At 38.5% G+C, this 25461-nt stretch overlaps 1 protein-coding gene across 4 annotated transcripts in view; it reads left to right on the top strand.

The window, feature by feature from the left end:
* The first annotated feature begins 408 nt into the window (after positions 1 to 408).
* The window catches only part of lgr4 (leucine-rich repeat containing G protein-coupled receptor 4), a 125882-nt gene continuing 100829 nt past the window's right edge, over positions 409 to 25461 (top strand). For 2 of the 4 annotated variants that reach the window (XM_041198031.1, XM_041198030.1), the window contains exon 1: positions 409 to 888. In XM_041198031.1, coding sequence (XP_041053965.1) covers positions 629 to 888 — 260 coding nt within the window. In that variant the 5' untranslated portion in view covers positions 409 to 628. The remainder of the gene's footprint in view (positions 889 to 25461) is intronic. The other 2 variants (XM_041198033.1, XM_041198032.1) reach the window with 1 other exon arrangement.

Raw genomic sequence — 25461 nt, 5'->3', positions numbered from 1 at the left:
ATCAGGGAGGGAGTTGGCTGTCAATCGGGGGCTAGCTATCAATCAGGGAGGGAGTTGGCTGTCAATCGGGAGCTAGCTGTCAATCAGGGTTGGGGCTGGCTGTCAATCAGGGGGCTGGCTGTCAAATGAGTGGGGGCTGGCTGTCAAATGGGTGAGAGCTGGCTGTCAATCAGGAAGCTGACTGTCAAATGAGTGGGGGCTGGCTGTCAATCAGGGAGGGGCCTGGCTGTCAATCAGGGAGGGGCCTGGCTGTCAATCAGGGAGGGGGGGCTGGATGTCAATCAGGGAGGGGGGGGGTGGCTGTCAATCAGTGTCTGGCTGTCAATCAGGCGCTGGCCCCGCCCCCGGGGCTCGCGCGGTATCCAATGGTGACGGGGCCTATCCCCTCCCACCCTGGCCGGGCCCAGCTGTTTGAGTGAGGGAAGAAGCAGCAGCAGCAGCAGCAGCAGCAACAACAGCGGCGGAGCCGGAGTCGTAGCCGCAGCCGGGGCGACTGTGTGCCGGAGCGGTGGGAATAAAACTAACCGTGGGGGGGGGAACGGGAGAAGGAGAGATTTATCCCGCTCGGGTCCAGGCCGTTTGACTTCCATCTCTGACCCCCCCCCCCCCCCCCCCCGTCTCTCTCCTCATGTGCCGGGGGTGCTTGGCGCGGTGGCCGGTGTCGGGACGGCGCTGGCCGCCTCCTTCTGCCCCCTTCCTCCTCCTCCTCCTCCTCCTCCTCCTGCTGCTGCTGCTGGGATCGAGCGGCGGCCGCTCCGAGAATGTGGCCGCCCCGTGCCCGGCCGTCTGCCGCTGTGAGGGTGACGGCGGGGCCGCGCTCAGGGTCGACTGCTCCGGCCGAGGATTGACCACCGTCCCGCAAGGCCTCAGCATCTTCACCTTCTTCCTGTGAGTATGAAATATACATCACCACATTGTGCATATATATACGTATGTATGTAATTATATAACATATATATCAAATTAAAATACATCAAATAAACCTGAAGGGTTCACCCACACATCTGGCGCGGAGTTGCATTTGGATTGACCCTAATTCATCCTTTTGCAAAGCCAGGCAAGGAGAAGGGAGGGTGGAGGAGGAGGAGGGGGGGGGGGGTGGTGAGAGAGTGGAAATATATATAAATAATGCAATAAATAAATATATATATATATATAAAGTGATCGCATTGGTGACTTTTATAGTAATGATTGCAGTGAATGTTAATGCAGGAACGAATTTCCTCAGCTGGTTCTTTCAGGTTGGATTCGAGGCAAGAAAGTGCCCTCTTGGGACAGCTGGAGAGAGAGAGAGAGAGAGAGAAAATATAAAGTGTTTACTGCTCCGCTGGAACTTCGCAAAAATCTATTTCTTATGTATACTGCACAGCCTAACATGTTTTGAGGTGATTTACATCTGCACAGCCTAACATGTTTTGAGGTGATTTACATCTGCACAGCCTAACATGTTTTGAGGTGATTTACACAACACGCTTTGAGGTGACTTACATCTGCGGTGTGCAACTTTTGTTTAGGTGCGTTGGCATATGTTTTGTGGCTTTATTTTTTTAAAAAAAGATAATCACCTGGGTTCATTCAATTTGTCTGCTTCAGGTCGTTTTAAGTCGGAAAGTGGCTCTGCAGCCGAGGTGCAGTCCAATCTCTCAGTTTTGCATTGCAGATTAGGCTATTATTGATCGGTCCCCATCCGACTGCATACTTGTGGTTTAAAGTGACCCAAATGCAGGCTTCAGAACGTACACTGATTTCCGCCGTGCTTTCTGTGAATACATTTCTTAAAATTAAATGTATGGTTAAATAAAGCCTCAGATTCTGGCTGACCAACAATCTCTCAGCTAAGGTCATTGCTTGAAGAATAATTTCTGTATTCTTCTGCTTCAGTCATGATTTAGTTTTGGCATTGAGTAATATTTTGGACCACACAGGGATTAGCATGCAAACTATTACTGGTTTTGTAGGAATTGGTAGTTTTTCAATATGAATACCACTAGAAAAGGGGCTAGCTTCCATTAGAGCGCTAAATTATAAGTATTAAATTTCTGAAGTTTGATGGAGCTGATTGTCCTGTACTGCAAATTACACCAGTAGTCAGATGCTGGTGAACTCTGTGAATGTAATAAAAATCTAAAATGCTGGAAATACTCAGCAGGCTGGGTAACATCTGCACAGCGATAAACAGAGTGTTAACATTTCAGATTGAAGATCTTGCGTCAGAACTGCTTCTGGTGAAAGATAACCAAACTGAAATGTTAGCCCTGTTTCTCTCTCCACAGATGCTGCCTGACCTGCTGAGTATTTCCAGCATTTTCTGTTTTTGTTTCAAATTTCCAGTCTCCAGCATTTTGCCTTGGTATTAGTTCTGTGTATGCTTTATGTGCCCACATGTTTAACTCAGCCCTCTCCCTTAAACCAACCAAACATGCAAGTGGTTAATGTACTTCTAACTCCAGGTCACAATGTTGTCCGATATTGCCCGACTTGGTGCAGTAGAGTATAAATTGGGCACTTATACATATAAAAACAGAACAACATAATTTAAATTGCCTTTTAATTCTGTTAGAATATTTATGAAATAGTCAGTAACCTTTGTGCCCCTTTGCTGTTAGAAAAAAACCTTTCAGTTACGTAATGAAAAAATCAAACTGTTCTGCCTATCACTTCTCTATTATTTGTTGTGAAGATTTTTGTTTTTGCAGTACAGATCAATTTCAGAAGCCGGTTGTTATTCACACCCACGATACCATTTCCCTAGTTTCCTGCCAGTCAGAAGGTTAGGACGCTGAAGCAAAATGAGAGGTCAGCGACTTGAGAATACAACACAATATAGTAGTACAAAATGCACATTCCTAAAAATGGCCTCTGCTATGGAAGACTGAACGTTTCAATAAGTTGTGTCAAAGAAATTTGAGTTAATGGGCCAGTTTGTACACCATTTTCACCAGAAGTATAAATGTAAAGCATTTCTTTCAAAAGCTGCTAGATTTTAAAAGACAAAAATATGTTGTAATCAAGATGGTATGCACCCTAAATTAATGTTATTCAACTTATTTTTCTGCTTTGTCATGGTTCATTGCAGAATGAGAGTTTTCTTTACATAAATGGATTTAGAGATGTGGGATTGTTTGAGTTCTGCAGTTCTGGTTGAAATTGGTAAAAAGAACGTTGAAAATCGAGTATAAGCTGAAGCTATCCTGAGGTGAATAGACATTGTTAGGTAAAAACAAAATACTGCGGTTGCTGGAAATCTGAAACAAAAAAACTTTTCACCTCATTTCTCTATTTCCTTAGTTCTGATGAAGAGTCATACGGACTCGAAACATCAACTGTATTCCTCTCCACTGTCAGACCTGCTGAGTTTTTCCAGACATTGTTAGGTGATGCTTTCAAAGACAGATAGACTGTAAAGTTTTCTATAAAAACAGTCAACAATGGAAATATCTCTTTTAGCCCATCACTTGGCTTTCTTTGGCTTGCTAGAGTGGTTTGATACCTATGAACAATTGAAAATTACTGAGACCATCAGTAGACAGCAGTTAGAGTAGCTTGCACATCATCCTACTTCACCATTACGCTGGGTTAAAGTCACTGTTGCAGTAAATTTCTGATTAAAACTAGATTTTGTGTTGATGGTGCACATTTTGATTTCCTATGACTAGGGAGAAAGACCCTTGTAATTATGATATTTGTAAACATCGAGTGCTTATAGATGGAAAGGACAATGTTAACCCTCTGTAACTATGCCCTTAGAAATACCTTGCCATAAATATTTGACCACAAAGTAATTTGCAAATGGTGAGGTTGCACTGATCGTGGGTAAAACAAATATGTAGTATTTTTTAAGCCACGAAATATTTTAGTGTTATCTTTTCGAGAATAACTGCCTGGAGCCTTGTATGTTCAAGGGTTATTTCTTCTTAATCTGAGCCTGCTGCGATAATTGGCTACCTATATGCTTAACCTGCACCATGTGATGCATGTTGGAATGTTAGTTTTATGAAATGCAGATATTGCTGATAAATTTGTAGCTTAAAAGGAGCATATTTAGTGTATTTGAAAGCAGTCACACAGTAACGTAGAAATCCTTCAGCACGCAATCTTTTTAAAGTTTTTTTTGTATTATATGTCATGAGTAATGAACTATGCTTTAGCAGATACTTTGATAAAACACCATATGATAAATGGGTTGCTTTCAAAATTTAAAGAAGCAGGATAATTCACAATATTTTGAACATTTGTGCAGTGCTAGCACCTGCATTTGTGAATCTGATTTATCCTATATTTCTAAACTGTTCCAACCAAATCGCATCAAAGCTCAGAAAGTGATAATAGTGACAGCAGAAGATTTGCTGTCAAGTACATAGTTTGTAAGTCATTTTGTAGCTTGATAATTCCACAAGTTTTTTTCCTTACAAAGAAGATAACCATATATCAACCTCTCCTCTATAAAGTTAATATATTACTTTTGTGTGGATAACTTGTAAGAAAAGGGAGGCAGGCAAAATATGGCTAATACTATTCAGTATTGATTTGCACCTGGTAGCCATAAATTGGGGTAGTTTGTGGCTTACCTATATTGACCTACTTGAATAGTTACACATTGTTAATAAAACAAGATTTGTTTTTCTGTCATTTTGAACAGATAAGGTGCCCAAGGTACTAACATGTGAGCTAGGCATTCAATGTGCTTACTTGATTGAGACTTCAGAAATGTGCAGCTTTTGTTCCTGGGTATTTACCAAGTATTTGGTAAGAACTCGGATGTATTTTTTTTGCAACTGGGACAACACATAACTTTTAGTAAAAGGGTGCTCCAACCAATGCTTGGCCATACTCTGAACTATCACAACACGCAAGGAGGAAAGTAAACCTCTCACCAAGTGCTGTGCTGTATAAAATTGAATGAATTTATATCTTGAGCATGTAATACAATTTAGTGCTTTTTTTAAAAAAATTGCACTCTGGCTAGAGGGGTCATGAGCAAGGTCAGCATTTATTGCCCATATTTAATTGCCCTAGAGAAGGTGGTGGTGAGCCACGGTTTTGATTTGGCAACATGCATGTATGTGATTGTACTCCTAAAGTAAGAAGGTTCCAGGATTTTGACCTAGTCACAATGAAGGAATAGCAACATATATCCAATTTGGGATGATATACAACTTAACCAGCGCTTGTAGGTAGTGGTTTACCAGCCAAGTTTCGAAATGTTACTAAGATCTTGTACATAATTTTGCTTAACTTCCATTTAAATGAGTGTTGGATTGTTACTGTAGCCACTTGAGCTGATAATTAAAAAATGCAAGTTTGTGCTAATCTGAATATTTTTTTCAACCAATTTTCTACCTCTTCTGAAGTTGCAGCATGTTGCTGCAGCATAGTACAGTGCCATGCTGGTGTCCTCTGGTAACTAGTTCAAGTGGCTATTCACCTTGCCTGATCCTTGAAGCAGAGTGTTGGCATCCACTATGGGGAAAGGTGGTTCAAAGCTCAACACTTTTTTTTTGTCTGATGTTCACACACAAACAGCATTCCCTGGATACTGACCAGGACTGGAGAGTGTGGCCAACTACTGTTTCCCCCTTTCTAACCCAGGGATACTGAAGGTCAGTTTTAATGCCTCTGCTATCATTTTGGTCACAGGTACTAGCCATCACAGAACAGACCGGGGATTAAACTGGGACCTTTTTTGTTTATGTGATCTTAATACAATAAAACACACAACAAATTTGTCAAGAAATGTGATTGCTTTGAGTAAGATTTTTCTGCATACTGGGCATGAGTATTTAGCCATAGAATGCTGTTTTCAGACGTTAATTACATTTGTACATAGCTTTAAACTGGCTAGTTTTGCACTATACTTAAGTATTCAAGATTTTTTGAAATAAAAATTTTAAAGTGTGAGCCTTGTGCTCAGTCTGATGTATTATGCCACTGTTAATTGTTATCTTGCCGAAAATGGTTAGCTAGCAGCGTGGCTTGACTGACAGAAAAGCAAATGAATATCTTTAATGTATGATTTGGTGAATTGTTAACCAAAACCTTTTTTGTCACTAAGTTAAATTATTGAACAGCTATTCAGGCAATAAAATTAAAAAAAAAATCAGGTAGCTTCGAACAGTAACCATGATGTGGAACAGTGGTGAACTATGCTTATAACCATTTTTTAAATTTATGCTGGTAAAGGTGCTGCATAGTAGAAATACTATGTATTGTATTTAGATTATTTAAATTGGTAAATGCACTTTGCAGGTTGCAAATTCTTAACTCTCTCTTTCCCAGGAATGAGGGAGCTCTGTACCTCATTTTCTTTCCCCTCCTCCAGCGAAAGCCCAGAGCTTGATGTCTCCAGTGACCAGGCCTTGATTAATCTTTCCCTTTATTGCACAGGTTTCCTGACCTGGTAGTGTCTGCATGGATTTCGCAACCTTAAAAAAAATTGTTCACAGCTATTATTTCGGAACAGCTGCCAGAAACAAAGTTGTAAATTTTTAAAACTGAAATTTCTATAAGGAGCTACAGAATAACTCATTGTACTGTTTTTACTGAGTAAGTGGGAAATTATTTTGTTATGTATTTCAGTTATATGTAAAATCCAGTCCACATTTTTTCCTCAGTGCTGAAGTTGGGGTAACGCTTGTGAGTAAAGTGAGCCAGCAATGCAGTTGCACATTGGTATCTATGGGCTTGTGTTTCTGTGTGAGAATGAGATTCTAGCTGGCATTTCCAAATTTATAGTCACTACATTTTTTTATGTAGAAAACTCACATATCTGAAATGCACTTCTGAAAGGGTGATGGAGCTAGATTCAATAGTAACTTTCAAGAGGGATTTGGATAAATATTGAAGGGGATGAATTTTCAGGGATATGGAGAAAGAGCTGGGGAATAGGACTGGTTGGATGGTTCTTTCTTAGAGCTAGAGCAGGCCAAATGGCCACCATCTCTTCTGCATGTGTTTGTGTGAACTCGTAACATGGGTCAGCTATAAGTGAGGGGTGGTAGGAATAATGAGTAATATTATTCTGCACAATTTTATTTTACGATAACAAATCCATGTTGGGAGACTGAGAATAATGTATAATTCAGTCTAATTGCAATGGAAATTATTTTAATTCTATTTGTTCTGCATTAATTTCTAATATAAACTTGCATTCCACAATTCCAAAATTTGATTAATTACATTTCTGACATACAGTATACTAACTCTCCATTTGGTTTAACACTTTGATTTTGTTCAGAACTATTTCTTGTGAAGCAGGTAAAGCCATAGAACTTCAAGGTCAAAAATGAAGCTTGATCAAGATGAGTTCCTGTAAAGGTGGAGAATTGTCACTGAAACAATTCCATGTAGACATTGTGGCTGCATCCTGTCTATAGGTCTTATTAAGTGATTCATTCTACCTTACTGGAAAATAATTCATCATAAAGCAAAGGTTGTGTTTATAAAATTATATACAAAATCGGTATATAAGTGACCAAAGAAGGGACGATTTCGCTTTGGCGTTTAACCCACCTGATGAGTTGCATGGGTTAGTTAGCTCTTGTGCTTAATAATGCCAACAGTATGAGTTCAATCCTTGAACCAACTGAGGTAGTTCTAGGGGCCTGCGTCATCTTCTTGCCACTTCATGGTATTGTGGCATCATGGAAAGATTGCTGGAGTTAAGAAATGTGTGGAAAGCCATGATTAGCAACCTTCAGACAACTGAAGGCGCTGCATGAAGAGAGAGGGACCGACGAGTTGAGTTGTATTCTGGCCCAGGCATTTGTGGTGAGAAATAAAAAGGGAAAGATGGCCTTCGTGGAGGTGATGTGGTTTTTCATTGGGAGGAAAGAAAAATTGGCAAGAACATGCATCTGGAAATCGCGTGACTTGACTATTGGCCATTTATGAGGCACTGGGACCCTGGAAGCAGATTGCCTTCCAGCCATCTCAGCCAGGAAATGTCTCAAGGATTTAAATGCGAGTGAAAAATGTCAATTTTTAAAGCTTTTCAATTAATGTGTAGTAGTGAATTTTTAATCTGCAAATGTATCTTTTTAGAGAAAATAACTTTTATAGTTTAAAGTAATTTTTAAATGTAAACTTGCAAGAAGTGACAAAAGTGCAGTGTAGAGAAATATGTTTTCTGGCAAGCTGCACAGTATCCATTTTGAAATGAGTTGTTAGCTTCCACTTGGTTGCATATGAATAGTTGCACGGGGCATTGACCTGGTCCCTCTGCAGGGAAGCTGATGTGGGCTTTATGGCAAGAACCTTGCTGGTAACAAAGAAAGCATATGGAATATTTCACTTTCCCTTCTTAGGGTGGTACAGCTTGGTGACTTGTGCTGCATATAACCATCAGTTTCAGGACATGAGGTCAGCATTGACCCATCTTTTCACATATTTTTGAAGAGCCTATGTATTTGAGAATTTAATGTTTAGGAACTACGAATTAAAGCTAAACATTTTAAAATGCACAGTAAATTTTGCATTGCAATAAGATAAAATCATACTTTTGCATTTAAATTAATACTGTGCATGATTCGTAATGAAGCAGTCTTGATGTACACACTCTAAACTGCTAAGTATGTTTATATACATATCAGATTTTATTTTTTCAATATATCTATTTTTGTTTTAACACCTTGATCTGGAATTGTAAACATTAACAGAACAGTTAATATTTGACAGAATTGTTCTATATGGAAGCTTAGAGCAAGCCTATTTGTTTCAAGGGCAATTTTCCAGCCTGTGGTACAGAGTGCTCCACAGAAGTCGTGGACGTCAAGAGTTCCTGAATTCTTTTCTTGTAAATCATTTGCTTGCAGAATGTGAAAATGGTTCTGTTTCTGTGCCCTACAAATCCTTCCACCTCTCTTTCCAAGTAACAGTCATCCTGTCAGGAATAAATAGTCTGAAAGCCGAGAGAAGTTGTTACTCTGTCTGTTCCTTGTTTGCCCCCTTTTCCACCTCATTAAGTTGACTTTAAATCTTGATGTGGCTAATGACATGCAGGGTTGATTATTCTCTCTGGCTAGTGAGATATTTCCTTCCAGTAATTGAGTTCTGTGCCCTTTCACCCAGGAAACGCCTGGATGTTTAATTTGTTTTTCAGGGAGTGTTAGTCAGTAAGTAATTAAACCACACAGTGACTTAAGCTTCCTTTTTAGATAACTTATACCTGTCTGTGTGCAAAAGCCAGGGCAGTCCTCCTCATCTTAATAGCTTTGTTATTCTGAGCAGTTCATCGTGTTCTTAGAAATGTAATTATTTCAGTAGACTAAAATTACTGCCCTTTTTTAAAAAAAATTGAAAGTACATTATCCCTATTTTTGAACCTTCTGATTTTATTAAATGGTTTAATCTAATTGGTTGTAGAATGTAATTTGCCATTTACCAGGAAACTTGTTGACATTTTTTTTCCCTTTCGGCACTCTATAGTCACAATCATATTTCACTTAAAATGTTTAATTTTTTACCAGAATGCAATATGATCAATATCTGAAGTATGTAAATTTTATATAGCGTGGGTTTAAAAAAAATGATTTGGAGCCAGCATGAAAAGGTTTGGTTCGTATCATTTGTAAGAATTGCGCATGCAATCTATAATTTTTAAACTGGACATAGTTTCTGGCACTTTGTTTAATATAAAACTGTAGTTTTAGCACCACTGGTTATTTTAATTATATAACTCGTAGTCACTTTTGAGATACTTGTCTCTTGTTTTTCCGCCCACATTAGCTGTCACTTTCATCTAATTTATTTTCTCAACTGGGGAACTGCATTCAACTACAATTTAATAATCTGGCAAATATCCTAGTAGTGGGGAAGGGCAGTTGATTGTTTTTCTGTTCCTTCCCCTGCTAAGTTGGAAATATTCATTTTTTATGAGATTCTCCATCTTGTAGCTGAGAACTGATTATATCTCACTGATATGGATTTGAGTAACATGTAGCCTTGGCATTCAAACCTGTGACTCTCAGGGAGCCATTGCTTTAAAAACTAAGTACAGAGCTCTAATTGGTTCCAGTATCTGCTCTTTTTTTTACTGATGAATGATTTACCACTCGTTATCTGTTGGCTCTTAGAGGTTAGAGGTGAATTGAGTTTGCCGATCCAAATCCAGTCCCAAATGAGCAACAGCTCACAGGGTAAAACAGACATGAATCACACAAACCCAACTTCTCTTCTCCAAGAGGTCAGAATAACTCTTTCGGTGCTGTATGGGGAAACTTGCCTTGTATCTGACCTGAGAGAGTAGTCATGCTTTGGCAATCTTTGGTGCAAATCAAAAATAAATGTCAAGTTATCTCATCTTATAACAAATATGCATACATTAAGAAGAACTTGTGTAGTCATTGTAGTTATTTTTTTGCTTCAATTTTCATAATGGCTTAAACTTTCTGACCTATTGCTAATGCTTAATGATATTGACCTTTGCACATTCAGAGCTCATTAATTTAACAATTAGTTGTGAGTAAAGATTTTCAGTTTTCACACAATAAATGAAACAAAACTAAATTCCCCAGATATGTCAATTTGTAATCTGTAAAATTAGCTTTTGAATACATAACATGTTTGAGTGAGACATTAAAATCTGTGGTTTGTCAATGGCATGCAAAGGAAACAAGATCTGATATTTCGTTTCACAGGTATTCTGGGTAATGTTGATACTGATAGGTGTAAAAAGTATATTCATTTATTGAAACTAAAGGTTGTCAAATAAACCAGACCAACCCCTCCTTTCTTTTAGTACCTTTTTCTTTCTGTTTTGTTATTGCTAGCAATGTGGGCAGAACTGCTTATTTCTCTTTTAGTAGGTGTTAATTAGTTTACAGCCATCGTATAGAAGCTAGGGGCAAAAAAAGTGTGTTAGAATGAGACTGTGCATTGTCCTACCATTAGGTAATGAAAACAGCCTGAATGGCGTCTTCCTGATTTATTGCACCACATTGCCCAGTTCAAGGCTACAGTGCATAGCATGTTTACTGCATTGAATCATGAGAATCTGGCTGCTGTGTCCATTATTATATTTAAGTTGTCTTCTCACAAACTATTTTAATCGTCAATACTATAAAGTTTCACAGTGCCCACAAGTTATTGACCATATTTATTTTGATGGAAATAACTCCTTGGTAGCTATTATAAAGGAAGTAAAAATCCTCCTTGCCAATAATTTAACTATTGGTTTAGCTTTACTTCTTTGCTGCCTCCTCCCCATGTAATTATAGTCCTTGAAGTAGCCCTGAGGTTCTACTGCTCTAACTAATTGCAGTATATCAAATTACAAACTCCATTAGCAAATGGTAACGAGTGATTGTAAACTTTTTGCCCCCCTCTCTTCTCTCTTGAATCTTGTACTGAAAGTGCTTCGAAAATATTCTATTGCTTGCGTAGTACTTCTGAAGCACGCAATGTTATATAACTTTGGGGAAGTTGAGCTGCTTTTTGCCAATAGAATAGTAAAACATCTATTGTCCAGTATGTCTGGTTGTTAAGTCTATTGTGTGCAACAGTAATAAAAGCTGCGATGTAGCCAGTGCTGAGCAGACGAGAGGATCGCTTATTTTTGGGAATTCCTTAGCAAGCGCCAAAACAGTTGGTTAAGATAAAAAGCAGACGGAAACTGATATCATGCACACAGACCTCTTGTTGTATTAAATGCCAGTCTCCTTAAGCCTCTTGCTAAACTTATTTGGGAGTATTTGAAAGTCTCTTAAAGATGTTACTGTAATAGGATTTGTTGCTTCTGAAAAGAGCATTACAAATTAATGGAATAAAGTGTGCAGGGGGTGTCTATGTATGTATAGCTGAATTTGCTAAAAGGACTCCGAAATGGTAGTGAACGCAATGGAGGGAAATGTACAGAAGCCTCACAGAAAGGCATGCACGATTAGATCTAGAGTTGGAGTAATTCCTATACAAAAAAGGTTATGTTGAGGTTGATTGTTATGTTGGCTTCTTTTGAAGGAGCCTGGGAGTTTTATGGTCTGCATTCTCCATCTTACTGTCATGCTGCTGCATGGAAACAGGTCCAGCACTGCTTGCCACAGAATAAACACATTTACAATAGAAAGGGGCCAGATTACTCTTTGACGGATTGAAAATTACTCCTCAGAATGAGCGCATTGTTAGGCATTTGTTCCTGTTTAGCACCCTCCCCCAAAACCACCCCCAGTGAACCATGAAAAGAAGCAATCACATTAATCTGTCACTCAGTCTCTCATCATGAAGAAAGAAAAAACGGAACAGTCAGGTTCTTGCCAAAATGGTCTAGGATCTGTCAAGACAAAAGTTGGAGTTTAAATTACAGATTTGTCTTTATTTCGTAGGCTTTTTTCCTGTCTTGGGCCCCTTGTGTTACCTCCTCATTCCACCTGCTTACGTTGTGAAGAGTCCAATTTTTTTCAGGATAATTAAATAAAGAGAGACCCCAGCTGAATATAGTGTAAAATAAACAATCTGTCCCTTGCTGAAACTGCAAGTTTACTTGAGTTGTTTTTCTTTAAGGATCTTAACCTGCATAATCAAGCGCGACTGTCTTGGGATTCAACTTTCTTTTTCCTTTTTTAAAAAAAATTACAAGCGTGTAATGCCTCCAGATAAAAAACCCACAGGGGTGCATTGTGTAAGTCTTAATTAACAGCTTTGAAAGGCTAAACAAAAGAAGGAAGAAAATGCTACAGAGTTATTGTTATTCCACCCTGTTGGTTCTGCTAGTTGACCATCCATTGGTGCATTTTGTAAATTTAAACTGAATGACACTTTTGTTCTGGGCTAACAGAGGTGAAAGAAGCCAATTATTGCATTTATTTCTATGGGCAGCTGCAAGCATGGGAGATTAAACTGAAGGTAAATAGAAATTTCCAACCATTTTAGGTTTAGCCGGGAATGTGAGTGAATCATTAAGATGTTTTCCTTGTAAAGCTTTGTGCAGCTCGGTGTTAAGGGACCAGTGGAAGGCTATTTGATGTATAGAAACTAGTGAAAACTGAAGTGACTGTTAATGTCTTGATTATTATACAACTGATGAGAAAATGATTCCAGTTTAAGGGTAAACAAAGAGCTGTTATACTGCTATTACTATGTCTGTTTATCATTAAGGAGCTGAGTACTTAAGCTATTAATTTCATGCTGGATCATTCATATGAAATTTTTACAAAAACATTGTCTTTGCTTCTTTGTACTGGCAGATTTTTTTGTCCAAGATTTTCTTGATGGCTATCCAAACTGATTTGTGCTGAATTAGATAACTTCAGTAAGGCTGCTGCAATTGACCTACGTGGCCCAGAGATCGGGAGGGGCAAATCCTTTGCTGGAAATGAATGTCAAGTGAGGGAAGGATCATGAATATCTCTGATGGCTTTTGCAGTCGAGTACTCTTTACTGTATTTGGAGCACTCGTCAGAGTTTACAAATGAATACTGCCTACTTGGATGAAGTACTAGAGGGTGGCAGGTGCCTGTGGAACCATTCCACACCATTTCTCGAGAGGAAGGAAGGATTTTGATTTCAAATGCTATCTTTAGAATCTTCCAGTTTTGTACTAGTAAATTTTATGTGGGAGGAGAGAGAATTCTTAAAACACGGTTTAGGGTCTGAAAAATTCTGAAATTTGACTTCAGCATCTTCCAGTGGCACTTATACACTGGATAATACCGCAATGGAAAGGTTCTTTTGAGAGAGTTTTCAAAAATATGCCTCTACAAATTTTCATTTTTACATTTTAATTAATAATAAAACACGGGACAATTTATCTTTTTGAGGAGGAGAGTGCACTCAGTATAGAGAGAGAAGTTTGGTACATGAGTATTGTGAGAAAGTTGGTCAGAGAGCTAATGGATTCAATCTTTGCATAATGTGGCCTTTTTAGTGGTGACAGCTGACATCCTGTCTCTTAGCAGCTTCCTAACAGTTTCAGCTCTGTCTTCATCTGCTGTAGGAAGCTTTTTGGCCAAACGTTCAGTAATCAAACCTGAAGTGTACCAGTTTTCCTTTGACAAATTCAGACCCAAAGAATTCCTGGCAGCCCGAAGCCGTACAATATCTTCTTCCAGCCTTGCATGTGAATAACTTTTTTTTTTGAAAATTTAACAAACCCTATATAGTATTAAACATGCAGAATTGATCATATGCAGTTAAATGGCCTTGAGGTGGATCCCAGTAAGTTGCAAGTTACTTTAACCTTGTATAGATTACTGACAAGGCCACGTTTAGAATGTTGTGTGCTATTTTGAACACATTAACTCTTCTTTGATCTTTTTCAAATTAATACGGTCAATAAGGCAGATTCTCTGCCTTAGGATTTTAAGTCATGAGAAATTCCAGCGGGCATCTTAGAGCTGTAACCCCACAAGTGGTCCAAGCCTTTGGGAGGGCGAGGGAAAAATCGGCAAGTAAAATAAGTGCTCCAGAAAGATAACTATCACATTGGAAACAAGATTGGAGATTCTAGGAATATGGATGGACTGAAATGATCAAATCTGCAAGGCATTAAACTTGTAGCTAAAATGGTGAAGGCAGGTAGCAACCAGGGTTTTAGACTGATTTTAAACAATCCATGGAAATCGTGGATCTTTTAGCCTTTTGTCCTTTTGCATTTTTCATAATTTTTGTATAAGAAATTACATAAAATAAAGGTTATGCTTAAAAAGAATGAATGTGAATGGAATAGGTACATAAATGAATTTCACTCTCCCAGTGATGAATCCATAATGCATAGAAGACAGTATTTTTGCTATTTACTTGAAAGAATGTCCAGTGTGGCAAGTGCAAATGTCACGCTTGGGAGCTTTTTATACTTGAAAGTATTCAGAAATATTTTAATGGGAAGGGAACACAAACAGCAACGTCCTGTACAATAGAGTGATAATATGCAGACTGCCTGATGGCACCTTGAAAAAGCAGCTGATAGATACACTACCCTGGAATTGAAATAGAGTTTACCCACTCTTATAATGATGCATGTTTAGGTTGGATTCTGCCAATCTGACATCAATGAACTGCTCAGTGTTCATGCTAGTAAACCTGGTGCCCTTTTCCCAGTGCAAATTCACAGACCAGTTTTTCATGATTCTGCAATACTGCCACCAGAGTAAGAGTCAAATTTGGCTCTCAGGACCCAGCTCTCAGCCATTAGTTTCCTGGGGTCCAACCTAAGCAGGTGCCAGCATTGAGTACCACTGATAGGTCATTTGAAAATAAATTGCTTAAAAGCATGTAGTAATTAAAATATTTAATGTGTTTTTTGGGGACACAAGTTGAGAGGGAGTACGAGAAAAAAAAAGGACTCCAGTCAGCCAAAATTAGGATTGCTGTTAGCAGCTGGGTTGACGGAGACCAAGTGATTACTGGGCTACTCTTGCATGAGTAGGGGCACATCATTATGAAGGTATACTTAAAACAGCAAGTCACTGGACAATGCTATTTATTGTATGCTTTGGGAATTGTGAAACTGGCAACCATATATAAAGCCTGTTATGAACTAAAATTATTTCCTTAATTCTGGATTTGGGATAGCAGAAGAATAAATGAGTGATGAGAGAATGGGGCCTTCAAGAACCAGAAGAGGAAAACGTGCTTGAGGGACCATGTTGCAACACTTCAAAAATAGCTTTTTGGCTGTAAAAGTGCTTGGAAATATCCTGAGGGCATGAAAGGCACTATATAAGTGCAAGTTCTGATGAAGAGTCATATGGACTCGAAATGTTAATTGTATTCCTCTCCACAGATGCTGTCAGACCTGCTGAGCTTTTCTAGCTATTTTTATTTTTGTTTCAGATTTCCAGCATCCGCAGTATTTTGCTTTTGTATAAGTGCAAGTCTGTGTATCTTTAAAATGGAAGATGATTTGGTGAATGCGGGTTCTACTGTTGCAAGAGGCTGAGCAAGAGCTTTTGGCAATGTGACAGACGTAGCTCAACTGTCGAAGGAATAGGGGTTTTTACAAACTGGAAAATTGAGTCATTGGGGTAGTGACAGAGAAACTAACAAGAATTTATTCTCTTTAGTCTCTTTGCTTATTCTTAACATTGCTAGCAAATTGGCTGGAAAATTCATTTGGATATAGCCAGTGTGAAAGAGGATTTTTTAAAAAAAACTAAAATTCAAATAAAGTTCTGTACGTGCCATTAATGAAAATGAGCGTGTGATTGTGATATTCGAAAATGATTTAGATCAAATGAACAGATTATTTATAGCATTCATCACATTAGGTGAATAGCGTTATGATGTTTGATATTCTTGCAGATAATCTCTCAAAATCTTGCTGCCTCCATGCAATTGCATAACATACCCAACCAGATGGTGAAATTTTATGTTGTATTTTCAAACTGATAACTACTGAAGTTCATTAGTTATTGTATATTAATAGCCTTGATTTTATAGTGACTTTTTAAAAAAAATTGTTATGCAGCTTCTGATTAATACTGGAGTACCCTAAGCTCAGTAGTGGCTTCTCACTGGAACTGAAAACCTCCAGATACCTCGCAACAACTGCAGTTTTAATCAGTCTTTATGGGGCATACAGAGTTGCTTCCTATGTAACTGAAGTGGCTATAACTCCGAATTCTGCAAAGCTACCCATTTGTTTCTTAGTTATACTGAATGATGGAGAGATTTTGAAAGTTGGAATAGTTGTTCTTTTCCCCCATTTAACATGCAGCTCCCAAAACAAACCACAGAATTGGCTCATAATGTGAAACATATGATTTTCAACTTTCGGGAAAATAAACATTTAGAATTTTGTATTGCCCTTAAACTAATTGACATAAAGTAATTCTAATCAGTTGTTTTACAGTTGTATTTTTTTGTAGGAAAACTAACAAATTCCCTCCCAGGTTTCTGAAAGATAAGACTTGAGACTTAATTAGTATGAATATTTCTCAGCCTTTATTTGTATATGGTGCCTGATATGGGTTTTTTTTTTAAGGACCATATAGAAATGGTCATTTTTAAGTTAAATACGCTGACAGCACTTCAACTGTTAGCCTGATACCAAGACTGCAAACTCATTTGACTCTAGATGGGACCCGCGTAGTTATGCATGATTGCCCTCATTTGGCTTATCTACACTTGGTTGTCCAGCAGGGGCTGCTATTGAAATCCTGGTTGTCCCCTACTCTAAACCCAGTTGATTGAGATGGCTATCTCAGCACAGGTTGAGGACATTTTATTGCCTGGCTCAGTGCCACACCTTCATTCATTCACCGAGTCTGAGGAAGTGGGTGAGAGTGGTGTTTGGTGAGGGTGGGGGAAGGGTGTGTTAGTACTGTAAATAATTAAGTACATCGTTCAAGTAGTTATATTCATTCCTGCTTTTGGTTTGCTATAAAGTGACTTTGCCAGTGCTTATTAAGATGTTTGTGGCCTAGACAGTTCTGACCTCCAGCTGGAGGAGTTGGAAGCATAATTGTGGGTGGCCTACGATGGGAGAATTTTTTTCTTCCAGAATAAATATCCAATGGTACAGTCATGCTTATTAGTCTGAAGCTATAACCTTCTAAGGATATACGGATACTAAATTCATTGCCTATTCCGTCCACTGAGACAATATATATGTGTGCATGGAGGTTTTAAGTTCCACCCTATTAAAAATGGAGCCACAAAAGGCACCTTGCCAAATATAGCTCTTCATTTCCTCAATCCCATGTTCAAACTTTCCAAATTAAGCAGCAATCATTTTTTTTATTCATTCGATGTGGGCCACATTGCTGCGGGTCTGGAGTCACATGTAGGCCAGACCAGGTAAGGATAGCAGATTTCCTTCCCTAAAGGACGTTGCTGAACCAGATGGGTTTTTATGACAATTGACAGTGGTCTCATGGTCATCATTAGACTTTTAATTCGTTATTTATTGAATTCAAATTCCACCATCTGCCCCGGTGGGATTTGAACCCCAGTCCCCAGAACATTACCCTGGGTCCCTGGGTTACTAGTCCAGTGACAATACCACTATGCCACCACCTCCAGTGAGAAGCACTCAGTCACCTTTTGGGAGTATTTATTGCCCTTTTCCAGGGTAAGAAGACCTGAAGGGAGATAAGCTGTTCACATGACAACACACTGAACATTTTCAGACTGGACTCCAAGCAACTCTAAGACAGCCTAAATAAATAATTGTGAAATATCTAGAGGCAAAAAAGTATCTCCTATTGATTGCAGTCTTGGGCTTTGCTGCTGGAGCATTCCTTGGGTTCTTTTCTATCCATCAAGCCTGTAATGCACATTGAAGAACACCACAGTAACTGTGTGTGATGTGATTTCATTCCTGAGGGTATAAAACTTGACACCATTGAAATTTTCATTAAAATAGTTTAAAATTGCAAAATGTTACCAGTCAGTGCATGACAAAACAGGTATTTCAAGTTTAATTGTCTTTGGTTTTCTTGGAATGTTTTCAAATTACTATAATTTTGCACTGCAAATTTTATAATTCATAACTAGTTTGTATTAAGCTTCAGTGGAAATTGTACAGTAATGTTTTTCAAGAGAAAAAAAACTAATATACATATAATTGAAGGTTAAACCTTCTCTTATTAATGTGGCTTGACTTGCATCCAAATGCAGCGTGAAGTTAGTATATTTTCCTCCCAAGTTTGCAAACTCCATAATTAATCATTTCAACTTAAGTCAACATTTGAACAGCCTATAGTTTAAATCTGCTTTGGCCTAGTTTGACGATTTTTGGCCTCTATTGTGCACTGCGAAGATCAATTCCCTGAATTCAGTAGAGGTATGTCAGCAGTTTTCTGGGTTTCAGGTTCTGAACTTCAATGAATAGTAAGCATAATTTATCTGAAATGAAATGTGCTCCAACTTTTCGATAGTTTGCCTCACCAAATCCCTCCCTGACTTAGTGCCTGTTTTTCTTATGCCTACTAGTAAGCAGGTACTACTAGTTTTAAAAAAAAAAAATTACACATATGAAAGCAAGGTGGACGGTTCTGGAATTGTATTTGCTAGACTTTTAGCATACAATATATACAAGTATGTGGGGGTGTGTCTTAATTTTGTTGGCTGCCTCGTGAGTTTTTGCTTCTATCACATTATTTGAAACCAAAATTCCTCAGATTGGCCTTCTGTCTTCCCAAATTTGAAATGCTTATAAATGCCATGGGTGAGTTAATTGCATTCGGCTACTGGTTAACCTTCTATTTCCATCTTGGTTGATTTGCTCTTAGCCAGGTATCATATGACCCAAATCAAAATTGAATATAGTGAAAACAAAGTGCTGGAAAAACTCAGCAGATCTGGCAGCATCTGTGGAGAGAGAAAAACAGTTAACGTTTAGTTTCCGAAGAAGAGATATATTGAACTTGAAATGCTGGGTCGTAATTTCCGACTATTGTGGGAAAGTGCTGGCATGCAGAAATTAGAAGAAATAAATGCACACCGAGTTGGTCAGTTCCTTTCGCTGGAGCTGCTTGGGGCCTGCATCGAAAGAATCCTCGCAGGCCCCAGTGAAGTCTAGATCGTGTATTCAAGGAGGCCACGCCCCCTTTTTTACAGCGCTTGGCTACTTTAAAGCAGCTGAGGTTAAAGGGGCAGGGAAATTGACAGGCCGGGGAAAGGTAAGTGTCTAAAGTAAGTGAATAGGATTTGGGGTTGGGGGTGTCCTGAGGTCAGGGAGGGGGGGTCGGGGTCTGGGGTCGGTGGGGAGGGGGGAGGTCAGGGTCAGAGGCCGGTAGTTGGGGTGGGGGGGAGGTGGGGTTGTCGGAAGTCGGGAGGGTATGGGGGGAGTCCCATGGGGTCGGTCTGGGTGTTTACAATATTTACCCAGAAGTTAGAGGTTTTAATTCTTCTAACTTCTTCTGGGTAACTATTGGTATAACCCTGCTGGAACCATCAAGGTTTGCGATTTAAATCGCATTTTCGGATGGTTCCCAGCGCAGTGCAATTGTCCATTACTTGTTGACTCATCAGAGTGTAGATGTTATGCCAGGACAGGATCTTGGTCAGTTGTGATGCGTTCCAGTAGGCAAATAGGCTGCAGTATTTGCTGTGTAGGCTCGCACAACAAAAATGGCTACTTGGGTTAGATATCAGAGTATATCTAATAGGAATATCTCAGCATAAGTTAACCAATTCATGAAATGCAGTTTTATTCAATGAAGCTGTTGCAACTATTATAGTTTAATTAATTTGAGCAGCGTGTCTAGAGATAAAAGCATTTTCAAGTCATATAAGACATTTCATTATGCAGTTAACTTTTGAAGTGCAGCCATTGTTTTTAGGCAAATGCTGCAGCTGGTTTGAAAATTGCAGGGACCAGCAAACAGCAGAAATATCATTGACCATATAATCTGTTGCTGGTGCTACTGATCAAGGAGTGTTGGGCAGGAGTCTTTGGAAAAAGTGTCATGAGATCTTTTATGCCTACCTAAAGAAACTCACCAGACTACAGCTTAGTGTCTCAATAAAATTCTCCTCTATGATGCAACAGTCTCTCATTCAGTGGAGAATGTAATGATCTATAATGTTTATATATTAGAATATAGTACCAAGTAATGTTTTGATATTATATTCAAATATCGGATGAAATATAGGTCTAATACTGTTTTAGAATATGGCACCATGAAATAGTACACATTATCCAGTTACTGCAATGTACGAGAATACAGATGACTCATGAGGAACCAGGGAGGAAGCTTCATGCACAGTTTTTGATTTTCATTACAAAAATTGGTTGCCTACGAGTATGCATGAATAATGGCACTTTTTTTTGTGGAAAGGGATGTCCCTTGGAACTTCGGTGATGTTGTTCCTACCATAAGTGCCACTGGAGTTGAAATAATATTCTTATCGGCTGTAATGGGCCTAACGAGCCATACCATGCAGCTTCAGTTATAGTTAACCTTTTCTAAGATGTGGCATTTTCTTGCTTAGCTTCAGTTCTATATAAATAAAAGTAGTGAATATGTGGGATGCCTGGTACCTTTGGCTTTTAGTCAGACAACTGGTAATGTGGTGCATTAAATGCATTTCCGTGCCCTGATTACTTTTTAACTATCTCAAACAATTAATAAAGGTCAGTATAAAAGTTAAATTTTAACTTTGCCCTATTTGGAAACAGAGACCATGTAAGGGCGCTAAAACACACAAAAAAAAACTCTTTGTGAGGCAATATTGTCACTTTAACTGAGCCAAAAGATGCCCCACCCTGTACCTTGAAAGCAACAATGCAAAGTATTCAGAGTTGACAGATTTGAATATTAGTCATAATAGACTTCAACCTGCAACCATTGCAATGTTGAGCAAGCACCATATGTTAAAGTTACAACACAGTACTTGAAAATTTAAGTTTACTTTGGCCAGGCTTTGTAATATTTTATTTCAAATCTAAAGAACATTACACAATAAAGAAGATAGTGGCCTTCTCAGTAGGAAATGGGGAGCTGTTGGTGGCAGGGGAGATCCCCCACCTAGATTGAGGTAGAGTATCCTTCTTACGTATTTGGCATGTAAGCACTTGCCTATTCTGTTTCTAAAAGGATTTTCCTTGAATCACTTGAAGCTATTGCAAATGCTGTAAGCTGTGCATTGATAATGTGTTTATCGTACATTGTTGTCTTATACACGTTCTTTACTGTTGAATTGGTGTCCTTGCACTTTTAATTGTTATTTGTGTTTTTCTGAACAGAATCATCTTTGACTATTTTTTACTTCCAAAGATGTAGCAAAAAAATTTCAAAAGTGAGTTAGTGCAACACATCCTGGGCCGAAAGGCCTGTTGTTCTAATGTAAATATTTGGAAGTGTTTGGAAAATACAAAGGCAAGGGTTAAATTGTTTCAAGCTGTTCATTCATGGTTAATAAATTCATCTGAACGGCTCCATAAACTGATTTAGTACTGACTTTGTCATGACGTGCTAAGGGTTATAGTATGCATGTATGATCAGGACTTTTTTGGCTATACTCAATTTCAACGCAAATCTTGCTGGGAATTACCTGAGTATTCCACAATGTATTGAAATGTATATATTTTTGTTGTCCATTTGAATCTTATAGCTCTTATTAGGTTAAAATAGTCCGTTGTAGAATTCTAATTGTCTTGTGGAAATGATTTTTTTTACAATAAAGGAACTTATTATGTTTTTGAGCTGACATAGTTGGATTTAATGTAAAACCATTTTAAAAAAAAACTATAATAGGACACTATGTAACTGTACTGACTGTTCCATACTTCAAGGTAAGATTCCTCAGTAAGATGTTCTGTCGTGCTCTATTTTGAAAGTACATCTACACTGTGGGTATCAGACCTAACCAATCTGAAGTTTTACAGCAAAACAAATGTTATTTATTAAGCATCTCTCTCCCCCACAACACCCAGAAAATTTATTGTTTGGGGGAAAAAAAAGTTTGGTTTGAAATAGATACTGCTTTGGGTTATTGACTTTTATTAATTTTTGCCAACATGGTCTGTATAACCTTAACAGAGATCATGCACCTCCATTATATAACCAGTGTGCGCGCGTGCACGCCTTTGTAAATTTTGAATTTAATGGAGTTGGAGACTTGGCTGTTGGTGTGTTTCTTAAATCCAAGTAATATCATAACAGTTTCAGGAAGGGGTTCATCTAGCTCTCCTATGCAGTGTTCCATTGCTGTGTTGCTAATAGCCCATAATCTCATTTGTTGAACAAAATCTCTTTTGTTTCTCCTTGAAACTCAGTAATGTTTCTTGTTCCACCACCTGTGCCAATAATCTGTTCCACATACTTGCCATCCATTTAGTTAAAATAGTCCCTCCTCTCTTGCCTATTTCCCTCTTGTCCTTAATGTGGGCATAAATTCTGTAAATGGTTAAAAAGTTTGAAAACAATTTGTCTAAACTTTTCATAATTTTAAATAATTCTAAATCATGACATCTAGGTTACTTGCAAAACTTAAGGCTCTGTATCTGAATGTAGTATTCTAAGCAAAACAGATGAACTGATAGATCGTACTTATTTATCTCTACACTAAAAACCATTATAGAGACTCAGTTGCAGGATGGCATAGATTGGGACTTGAATATTGAAAGATATGTGACTTTTAGGAAGGATAGGAAGTTCAGAAAAGGTGGAGGGATGGCACTGGTAATTAAAGAGGACATTAGCACAGTTGAGAGGATTGACCCAAGTTCAGGAGACCAGGATATAGAAGCAGTTTGGGCAGAGGTGAGGAATGATAAAGGAAGAAGTCTCTTGTGGATGTGGTATGCAGGCCCCCTAGCAGTAATCACATGGGTAGGACAGGGTGTCAAAGAAGAAACAGTGGGAGCTTGTCAGAAAGGTAGGTCGATTATCATGGGGGATTTCAATCTCCATATAGACTGGAACAACCAGATGGGCAAAGGTAGCATAGGTGATGAATTCATAAAATGTTTTCAGGATAATTTCTTAGATCAGCATCTTGTAGAGCCAACCAGAGAACAGACTATACTGGACTTGGTATCATGCAATGAGATAGGATTAATTAATAGCATCATAGTGAAGGTGCCCTTAGATAGCAGAGATCACAAGATGATTGAATTTGACATTCAGCTTTTTGGAGTGAAGAGTGGGTCAAAGACTACTTTTATTTAAACTTAAATAAGGGCAATTATGAGGGCATGAAAGCGGAGCTAGCAAAAGTGAGCTGGTAATTTAAGTTAAGGGATAGGTCAATAGAGATGCAGTGGCAGACCTTCAAGGGGACACTTCAAAATACACAGAATACATACATTCCAATATGAGAAAAATTCCAAGAAAAGAGGATCCACCATCTGTGGTTGACTAAAAAATTTAGAGAGAGTATTAAACTTAAAGAAAAAGTCTACAATTGGGCAAAGGTGGGTGGCAGGTAAGAAGATTGAACAGAATATAAAAACAGCAAAGAATGACTATAAGATCAATAAGGAGGGGAAAATTGGAGTACAAGAGAAAACTAGCTAGAAATATAAAGACAGATAGTAAGAGTTCCTATAGATATCTGAAAATGAAAAGAGTTAGCACAATGAGTGGTCCTATAGAAAGTGAGTCTGGGGAGTTGTTAATGGAAAATAAGGAGCTGGCAGGTAAATTGAGTAGGTATTTGGCATCGGTCATTACTATAGAGGATGCAAGCAACTTCCCAGAGTTAGCTGTAAATCAAGAATTGGAAGGGAGGGAAGAACTCCAGAAAATTGCGATCACCAGGGAAGTGTTGCCTAGCAAATTGTGGGTTGACAAGCCCCCAGGTCCTGATGGATTTCGTCCTAGGGTCTGACAAGAATTGGCTAATGAGATAGTTGTTGCATTGGTTCTAATTTTCCAAAACTCACTATATTTGGGGAAGGTTCCATTAGATTAGCTAATGTAACTCAAAGCAAGATACTATAGGCCAGTTAGCTTAACATCTGTCATAGGGAAAATATTAGAAGCTATTATTAAAGATGTTATAATAGGGCACTTAGTTAACTTCAAGGTAACCAGGCAGAGTCAACATGGTTTTGTGAAAGGGAAATTATGTTTAACCAATTTATTGGAGCTCTTTGAAGAAGTGACAGATGCTGTGGATAAAGGGAAACTGATGGGTGTACTGTACTTAGATTTTCAGGAGGCATTTGATAAGGTGCCTCATCAAAGGTTATTGTGGAAAATAAAAGCTCATGGTGGCAGGAGTAATGTATTGGCATGGATAGAAGATTGGCTAGCTAACAGGAAACAGCAAACATAAATGGCTCATTTTCTGGTTGGCAAGATGTAACGAGTGGTGTGCCACAGGGATCAGTGCTGGGACCTCAACTCTTTACAATTTATATAAATGATTTGGATGAAGGAGCCAAATGCTGATGTCGCAAAGAGGTAAAAAAGTAAGCTGTGAAGAGGACATGAGGCTACAAAAGGATATAGATAGGTTAGGTGAGTAGGAAAAGATTTGGCAAATGAAGTATAATGTGGGAAAATGTAAGGTTGTCCATTTTGGCAGGACAAATAATAAAAGACATGTTATCTAAATGGTGAAAGATTGCAGAGCTCTGAGATGCAGAGGGATCTGGGTGTCCTAGCGCATGAATTGCAAAAGGTTCATATGCAGGTGCAGCAAGTAATTAGCAAAGCTAATAGGATGTTATCATTTATTGGAAGGGGAATTGATTACAAGAGTAGGGTTATGCTTCAGTTATACAGGGCATTAATGAGACCATATCTGGAGCACTGTGTACAGTATTGGTCTCCTTATTTAAGGAAAGATGTAAGTGCATTAGAAGCAGTTCAGAGAAGATTTATTAGATTAATGCCTGGATTGGGTGGGTTGTCTTATGAAGAAAGGCTGGACAGGCTAGGCTTGTATCCACTAGAAGAGTAAGAGGCAATTTGATTGAAACATACAGGATCCTGAGGGGACTTGACATGGTGGATATGGAAAGGATGTTTCCTGTTGTGGGAGAATCTAGAACTTGGTCACTGTTTCAAAATAAGTGGTCATCCATTTAGGACAGAAGTGAGGAAAGTTTTTTCTCTCAGATGTTTGAGAGAT

Source organism: Carcharodon carcharias, chromosome 10 (genome assembly GCF_017639515.1).
Source record: "Carcharodon carcharias isolate sCarCar2 chromosome 10, sCarCar2.pri, whole genome shotgun sequence".
In the NCBI taxonomy this organism is placed as follows: domain Eukaryota; kingdom Metazoa; phylum Chordata; class Chondrichthyes; order Lamniformes; family Lamnidae; genus Carcharodon; species Carcharodon carcharias.
Note: the sequence above shows the minus strand (reverse complement) of the source record. Positions and strands in the feature narration are given on the sequence as shown.